At 34.7% G+C, this 9,266-nt stretch overlaps 1 protein-coding gene and 1 long non-coding RNA gene across 6 annotated transcripts in view; one reads left to right on the forward strand and one right to left on the reverse strand.

Annotated features, from left to right (window-relative positions):
* LOC108720797 (uncharacterized) overlaps positions 1-2,204 on the reverse strand; it is a 2,449-nt gene extending 245 nt beyond the window's left edge. Inside the window, exons 1-2 of the long non-coding RNA XR_001936543.1 lie at positions 2,132-2,204; positions 1,189-1,201 (exon numbers count right to left, since the gene is read on the reverse strand). This is a non-coding gene — a long non-coding RNA (uncharacterized lncRNA). The remainder of the gene's footprint in view (positions 1-1,188; positions 1,202-2,131) is intronic.
* LOC108720796 (protein gustavus) overlaps positions 1-4,172 on the forward strand; it is a 185,523-nt gene extending 181,351 nt beyond the window's left edge. For 4 of the 5 annotated variants that reach the window (XM_018444984.1, XM_018444985.1, XM_018444987.1 and 1 more), the window contains 4 exons: positions 791-1,023; positions 2,699-3,029; positions 3,204-3,362; positions 3,583-3,722. In XM_018444984.1, the coding sequence (XP_018300486.1) occupies positions 791-1,023; positions 2,699-3,029; positions 3,204-3,362; positions 3,583-3,722 (863 nt within the window). Of the gene's footprint in view, positions 1-790; positions 1,024-2,698; positions 3,030-3,203; positions 3,363-3,582 lie in introns of all 5 variants that reach the window. The other variant, XM_018444983.1, reaches the window with a different exon arrangement.
* The last annotated feature ends 5,094 nt before the right edge of the window (positions 4,173-9,266 follow it).

The raw sequence follows: 9,266 nt of genomic DNA on the forward strand, positions 1-9,266 counted from the left end.
AGAGAGAGAGAGAGAGAGAGAGTTTACAGTTAAAAAGAGTGATAAAAAAAACCGAAAACGTAGAATTTTTTCATGTGAAGTCTAAAATTTATTTTCAAAATATACATCAAGCACGGATGTACCATCGTTTATCTTTTTCTATTATTTGTCTGGCTGCAGTTGATGCGTCGCGACACAAGTGCTCAAAGTCAATCAGACTGTGTGCGTGCGTGTGATGTATTCCTTTTTCATATCTTTCCACATCGTGATAAACTTCATAAAAATGGAGTTATATATATTAACAAAAAAAGTTGTAAAACTGCGATAAAAGTCAGACCATTTTGATGATAGTATTTACAAACACAGGCCTGCGCAGAAATGATGGTTCCTAGAACGAAATAAAGGTTTCAATCATGCGTATATTCAACGACTTTGAAAGTGGACATTCCTGAAAACAGAGATTTCTATATAAATATTTTGTTTCCTATCTGTTTCCTTCATATAAAGAATTATTTCATCACAAAGTATTAACATTGTAAGAATAGACAAAGCCATAATTGTCCATTCTACAACGAATTTGCGGTTGCTGCGTGCTAATGCATACTCTGAAAAAGGCTCCTATATCGATCACATTACATATTTCGATCTAGACGCTGGACTGTTACATTTAGATAATTTTATCGGCAGTGAAGCCTTTAAGTATGTGTACATCGAAAGTGAATTCAAGAGTAGCTGTACAAAACTCGTTGCGTAAACGAACATATAGACATTGTAGAGTCCGACTGGAACTGAATTTACTTCTCTTTTCTAGGCGGCGTGAAGAGCATGAGCCGGGAGAGTGGTGCCGGAGCCGGCGGCGGGGTCGGTGTTGGCGGTGGCAACAACACGACGTACACACGATCAGTGATACCGCGCGAACTGGCCCAGGACTTCGCGAGGCCGCCACGCCTCGATGTGCTTCTCGACATGCCGCCAGCCTCGCGAGAAACACAAGTCCATCACAGCTGGAACGCCGACGATCGTAGTCTAAATATATTCGTCAAGGTATTGATTACAGAAATACCGATAGCTCTTTAAAAATCTTAAAAAATATATGAGTAAATGTAAATATATTTAACTTTGTAACTATAATTTATCTTTAGTCAGACGTTTATCAGTTAAAGGATCTCACTAATTATATGGAAAAAATTATTTCAAATTGGCTGAAACTGATATTTTGTAACTTATGCTGATCAATAACCTCCATAATTACAACCATTAAAAATAAACAAATTTTATTGTAGCATCCTTTTAAAGTTATTATTTCGAATCTAATCATACTGAAAAGTACCTTTATCTACAGTATACAGTTAATTTTTTTAATTATATAAGTATTGTACAGTTAAATACGTATATAACGTATCATACGTGTGTTTTTTATTGAGTAATTAACGTCTCACTGTGTGTAGATGAGGAGGAATGATGTGAGAGTATATGTATTGATATGTGTGTATTTTTGTTGATGGCTATTCCATTAGTATGTCTAACATTATTACATATGGACACACATAGGGTTATGTTTAAATGCTTATACAGTTAAAAAAATGAACTGTGTACTGTAGATAAAGATACTTTTCCAATTAAACCTAATAAAATAGGAACTTTCAAATAGTATTATAGCAAATCTATCCATTTTTAATAGTTACGTGTGGAGACTTTTAATCAATATCTTATAAACTATAAAATAATAATGTTAATTTAACTGAAATTTTTTCCATATAAGTACGAGATCCTTTCTTGATAATTCTAGTTATTGTAACTGTTTCAAAATTACATAAATATCAGTCTCCCTTAAATAATCACAAAAGTGAAAATACCAGAGAGACTACGATTTCTGCTCTTTTTATCGTACAACTCATTCGAATTTAGACCATGGTGAAAAAATTACATGGTGTGTGTGTAGTTCGGCCAAACCACGCCTACTTTTGCTCCGCGTCGTCTATAATGTGCAAGAACTACCAACTGTGAAACGCGCGAAACATGGGGCGGTTCATAGCCCGTTCTTATTTTAAAACCGTCTTAAATAATGTCTTAAGATATTAATACAGTCCTCAGATTGACTTATGACTGTCTTAAGATTGTACTTAAGACAGTTCTAAATGTAAGAATCGACTATGAATATCGACCTGTTTCGCGTCGTGAAGTTGATACTGAATCTTTCCTTGTTTAACACACTTTGTTTCTCTTTCTATAGAAAGGAAATCTAAGATGCATTATAAAGTGTGTCAAACAAGGAAAGATATCCCTTCCCACTATGAGTCCATAACCACAGACGGAGAGGGCAAAGATATAGTACGGAATCCATAGATGTTGCTCAAGACTCGAGATAGTCTTAAGCTAGTGCTTGAACCAATCAGAGAGCCGTATTAGCATCTTAAGACATTGCTTGAGATAAGATCGGACTATGGATTCCGGTCTTAGATAGAGACACTATCCAACTGCACACGCTACACACCATGTTATCCCTTCCATCATCATTTAGACTATCAAAAAATGTATGATTCATTGATCAATACTGATATGAATTCGTTTACTTTATCCATGTTACTTTACTATCACTTTATTGATGTTTTGGCAGGTTTGTAAAGTGTACTTTAGATTAGAATTTTGTTTCAATAAAATTAATGTTTGTTTGTTGAAATCGAGTTTCTCATTAAACTGTTTTCGTTATTTTTCCTAGGAGGACGACAAGTTAACGTTTCACCGACATCCCGTCGCGCAAAGTACAGATTGCATACGAGGGAAAGTGGGGTATACCAAGGGTATGCACGTATGGGAGCTTTATTGGAGCACGAGGCAACGAGGTACACATGCCGTCGTAGGAGTAGCAACGGCGGATGCACCTTTACATAGTGTTGGCTACCAAAGTTTGGTAGGGAATAACGAGCTCAGTTGGGGTTGGGATCTTGGTAGAAATAAACTCTATCATGACTCAAGAAATAACACTGGCGTGACGTATCCAGCCCTTCTCAAGTCCGATGAAACGTTTATTGTTCCTGACAAATTTCTGGGTGAGTAATTCCTGTGTAATTGTAATTGCACGATTGCGTAATTTTGAGAATTTATGAATTATCGTGCAAAAGGTGTATTAATCAGAAATTTCTTCAAATCAAGGTGTATCATAAAATAAATTAGAAATTTCTTTATGAGTCTCTTAAACTTCTTATCACAATTTCTCTTTACAGTTGTCCTCGATATGGACGAGGGCACGTTAGCGTTTGTAGTGGATGGTCAGTATCTTGGGGTAGCGTTCAGAGGACTCAAAGGAAGGAAATTGCATCCTATTGTGTCCGCCGTCTGGGGACATTGCGAGATCACGATGAAATACATCGGCGGGCTTGATCGTAAGCGAATAATCATAATGATTTTTTTTTTAATATGTAACACTATCTTACGAAGATATTTAAATCTTAATAGATAATTTTTCTTGTTTCATTTTTTAAATATTTAATGGATATTTATTAAATATTAGAACAACGAGTAATCAAAACAAAACACATCTGTCAAATGTTGTTGCGCATTGTCGCGATCCTTCTTTTAATTAGATGCTTATCTTTTTCACAGCCGAACCTCTGCCTCTCATGGATCTCTGTCGAAGAGTGATTCGACAGCGAATCGGTAAACATAGACTAGAAGACAAGATCAATGAGCTGAATCTACCGCAGACGATGAAGACTTATCTTCTATACCGGGACAGAAGGTAACCACTGAGTGAATCTCCTCAAGATGCCACGATTATGACTGCGAACATCACCGCGTTAGAACGTTGCCACTACGACTCACAGGCGACCGTCCGCTATCCTCTTACACGCCAAGAACAGCAACCCCTTAGCTGCGCGTCTCCGTTAATCAAGCGCACGATGTTGAACAGACTGACATGCGTCATGCGCCGACGCATCGAGACACGCCTAGTACTTCGAGAAAATATGCTAAGAGAACGATGCCGAAATACCGAAACGTCGAAATATCGATAACGACTCGAGGCGCCTTTATTAAGACAAGTCACGATGATCGCAATCCTCATCAACGTTATTACCATCGCCGATAAGTTCAACTCGATGAAGACAAAGTTAAAAGACAAGATGGAAAAGGCGGGGGCTTTTAACAAGATTTAGAAAAAAAACGTTTCTAAATTTAGTTATTTTTTAATGTTGTTTTAAGTTGCTTATTGTTGTCTCTGTTTTATGTTTCTAGTACGTCTATCTATGGATAGTGAATTATTATTTATTGATTATTAGAAAATTGTACCGAGAAGATCGATGATCTCGGTACTTACGCATTCGTGTATATTATATGCATTTCTTTTAAATGTTCGCTTTACTGACGATACGTGTATGTGATGAATAGAATTATACCAAACGATGGCGATGAGGTACGACAATTTGCGCAATGTCGGAGACACATGGTTAGAGACGAAAGGCAAAAGATTATACGAAAACACGAAGAAACAGCGCTTCGCAGTTGGCCAGTAAAAAAAATTAACTTAATCAAGCCTGGAGACTGATACGGACGTGTCGCTTACAACGGTTGATCAATAGTGGATAGCGCTGCTGACTCTTAATTCTGTCGGGGCAGAAAAATGGTGAAACAACAAGAGGAAGAAGAAGCGAACGGAGAAGAAGTGAAGATTTTTACGTCGGCGAATAATTAAAAATTGTCGGCGAGGTCGTAATGGATCGCACAATTGTGGAACGATTAATTCAATTTAAAGTGTATAGTGATGGACATCGGGCGGCCACCTTCCAATAGACTCATTTTTCAAGTATTTTCTAAGCATGCTAGATTTAATAAAGTAAAGTGGTGTGTGCGTGTATCGTGGATGAATATAAAGCAAAACAGAGACACGATGAAGGAGGCACGAAGAAGCAAGAGAATACAGTTAACCCTGCCATAATATTCTCTTTAGCAGTGTTCGAAAACATAGACTTTACAATTGCGAATTCTGCGGGGGAGAGACCGAGTGAAGAATGCAAAGATAAAAAGGGTAAGCATCTAAAACTCGCGCTGTGGTGAATCGAATAAAAGACGTCTAAGTAAACTAATAACGAAAAGCATGTTACTAAAATTAATTATCTACATCTAATTGATTTCAAGTGCTGTAATGACTTGCGAAAATAGTATGTATTTAACTAATGTTTAAGAGAAGCGAATGAATACACGGGCATTGGCACAAATTATTCCAAACGCGAATTAAAATTGTCATGGAGAACCGCTATGTAGCAAATCCGGTAAAAGGGTGACGAGTAAAACGATGTCGACTACTCATCATAACGATTATTGGATTATCGATCGTAATAGTTACAATAACGACAATGACGACGGTAAACAATGATGCTGATTATATCGGATGTGTAACTATTATACTATTAGCATGACAAATCTTACGACTGGGCTCTAGTATCTCTTTACTCTTACGTTTGTCGCTTAGGTTTAACGACTATGCCACAGTCAACGCTATGTCGATTTGTATATAGATATATTGATAATATTGTACGACGACGTATACGTGTGTATTGTGGATGATGATTGTATCCGGAAACAGGCAGACCGAATGCGAGAATGGTACCATCTTCATCGTTTCATACAAGCAAAGCAATCATCTCGCGTCGTCAGACCTCCGTTTCGGTATATCTTACTTTCTGACACGCGGGCTTAATGCGGTTCCAAAATCACCTCGATTGTTAATCGCTGATGTCATTGTTTGCATTACCGGCTTAAGCTCGTCCGAAACTCGGATCGTATCGCGTCTTCCAAATTATCGTCAATCGTTCGTAGCGTTTATTTGACCATTTTAATCTTCGTTGAACGTAATCGCGTTTATTTTCACATCTGTGACGATTACATTTCTTCTTGGTGCAATTTCCCGTGATGACCTGTTTGAATGAGCCCAGTTCGCATGCTGGACATTCTAACAATCATCACAAAGCGTTTGGAGAGATAGCCAGTCTCATGTCATATCCGCAACATTTTCAAAAGCACGATCTCGCACTCGGGAGCTTTTGATCAGCTTTGGTGATTTTCAATATCCGGGAGCATGGTCTATTAGCGACGTTGCTTTCGCTATCTTTTATATCGCGGAATTCGTAGGGAAAATGCGCTAATCTGTGACGCGCGAAAGGATCGAATGATAAACGGTCGGATGCGAAGACGACTCCTTGCGAGAAACGTATCATCTGTCCATCGACACGTCGTCGTCAAAGATAATTCTGTCATATTGTGGAAACTGGGAATGAGATAGAAAGAGAAATGCTGCGAGGGTGGCGAAGAGGACTTCTGCGACGGAAAGGAAGTCGTCCTCGTTGTTTTTACTGTACAGTAGCAACGGATAATTTACTTTGTCATCTTTTATTCGGCGCCTGTGCATGAAGGCAAAACGTCGAAACAGTTCTCTCTAGCGGGAGGACTTTGCAGTTTGCATACCGCGATAGAAAAAAAATACGATTCTAAGTACGTGTACGAGGGAACATTACGTACCCGAAGACGCGCCTTAAGCGTTCACGATTCAATGTACATTCATTCATGTCGTTCATATATCGTTATACACGTGCGAGAAAACCGAGAACACTAGTACACGCGCGCGCGCACACCCTCAGAAAGGAAGGTTTTTTTCCGCAACTATAAAAAAGTTATACTTATTGCTACCCGTTGAACCGATACTGTTTTATATGAATTATTGCCTATAGGAACGCATGTCACGAGCCGAGCATGAAAGAGGACAAATAGGATGAAAATATTGTACAAAATTATTATTAATGATCAATATTAATATTATTACTGTATCGATCCCAATAGTTTAATTAATTACTCGGTCGTCGTTATCGTGTTAGTCAGGTATTTACAAATATTACGATATAATTGTGGTTTCAGTTTTTATACGATAGGGAGAAATGTATATGCGATCGATCGAGATATAACAATTGAACATAACAGAGAATTTTTTTTCGAATATCTTGACCACCATTCTTTTTCGAAGAATACTAATAACTCTTATGATTTAAATTAATTTCACGTTATTTAAAGTGATGGCTTGTTTCGAGCATAGCAATGAAGTAAAAGAAATAAAATGAAAAGAATTAAATATATTCTAAGCTGTTTTATTTTGATATTGACATATATATCAAAAAGGTAAATTATTAATAAAAAGATAGAGTAATTTGGTCTTTTTGATCAGTCTTAATTAAAATTTTTATTTCTGATAATAAAATTCTTATTACATACATTATTTTCCATATATTTTTACTCACATTTGTGATAAAATGAATAATATACATTATTATAAAGTATGTATCATATGATACAGTAATTAAACTTTATTTTTAAATATTTATAATTACATTTTAAAATAAAACTGAGATATTTTATTATCTATTTAATGTAAACATATAGTATGTTTTTAGGTTGTTTAATCATCAATTAAAGTTCGATATTGTCATAAATTTGAATTCATTTATTGATATCTGTACTTACATTACTTTTTACTGATACAAATACACATTTTTATAAAAAGAAAACAATTCTTTCATTATTTTTTTCAAAATAATTTACTACAGCTAAAAATGTAAATCAGTATAAAGAAAAAGGTACCGAATAATATGCACAATCTAATTTTATTATATGATTATTCAATCCAATGTTATTATAATGTCATAAAATGCGGAATAAAATAGGCTAAAAAATTAAATTATATTTAAACTCAATATATAACTCATATATGCACATCTGGATTGAATTACACCTGAATTAAAAAAATCGGCAAAGTCAGCTATCGTATAATTCATAATTTTATGATTTCACAGTACATTTTTTTATGGAGTTTATACGGGTATATTTTTTATTTTACACTTTTACAAGTAAGCTTCTTACTCCTGAAACTGAAAAGGAGCTGAAAAGATAGTTAGACTATCCCGATTTTTAACTTACACCGATCGATCGCATACAACGATAAGCACAGGCAAGTTAGCTTTTAATAATAAAATCGCGATAGCGAGTCCAATTCGTTCGCATGCGCCGCGGAAAGTGTTCCAGCAAAATTCGCGTGGCTGTTGCAAGGATTAATTTCCGTGAACTGCCTGCCCACCTGCCCTTGCAAACTACGTTGCCTCGACAAATGTGTCTAATTTATTAATGAAATGTGTAATGGGTCGATAATTAGCGAGTTTAATTAGTTTAATTGAATGCTAGTACTCTAAAAAGAAGAGGAAGTATGTGTAAGAAAGAGAGCGAGAACAATGTTAGTATGTTTGTATGCGCGTGATGCGCGTTGAATGTATACTGCATGCATACGTGAATGTTGTGAATACTTATTCATGACTTATTTTTTCTTCCGCTTTTTCGTTCGCAAATTGTTATCGCTTGATTTTGAATTTTATCAAAGTGTCGTATTAGTCGTGGTCCAGAAATAAATTTCGGTTTTCTCATGATAATAGCTCAACAATTGCTCTGTAGAATACATTATTGTTTGATAATATGTAATAACATCTAATATTAGCTACAGGAATAAACATGAAAAGAAAAGATTTGCGTAGGAATTGTTTTTTATACAACTATCTCTACGTAAACGAAATAGTGCTAAAACTGCACACGAGTTCAACATTCGATCAAGAATTAATTATTCAATGCACAATTTAGCTGCATTGCGAAATTTTCACATTAATTATAAAAGCCATAAAATTGTATTTTAACGAATTAAGAATTATTTTATCCCAAGACAACTATTTTTCAAAGTAGAATAAAATATAATCCTTCAGAATTTTAAATACTATAATATGTTATAAATTATGATATATGTATATTAGAGCCCAAGAAATTTTAAGATTAAAATATGCCTTAAAAAGTTATAATATTTTCAGAAATATGTTATCTTAAATATTAAATTTATGATGATTTCACTGTGTTTAAAAATTCGTATATTCATGAATAATAGAAATCTCTTTTTACTATTTTTTAAATAAAATTTTTTGTATAGAAGACTAAAATTTTAGAAAATTAAAAAAATAATTTGTAATCATATATAATAGCCTATATATTTGTTTTTATATCAATCGGAACAAGGAAATTTTATCATTTTCAAACAAAATTCAGATGAAATCTTATTATTTTAATGCATTTTCTTCCAATATTAAAAATAAAATTGAAATAGAAAATTGAGACTTATTTATAGGAAATAAATAAAAAAGTAAGATTGAAACATATTCTTTACATCGAAAATATAATTTTCTATCTACGTATGATAAAACATATTTCGATTG

Source organism: Mycetomoellerius zeteki, unplaced genomic scaffold (genome assembly GCF_001594055.1).
Source record: "Mycetomoellerius zeteki isolate Tzet28-1 unplaced genomic scaffold, Tzet1.0 scaffold155, whole genome shotgun sequence".
Taxonomy (NCBI): domain Eukaryota; kingdom Metazoa; phylum Arthropoda; class Insecta; order Hymenoptera; family Formicidae; genus Mycetomoellerius; species Mycetomoellerius zeteki.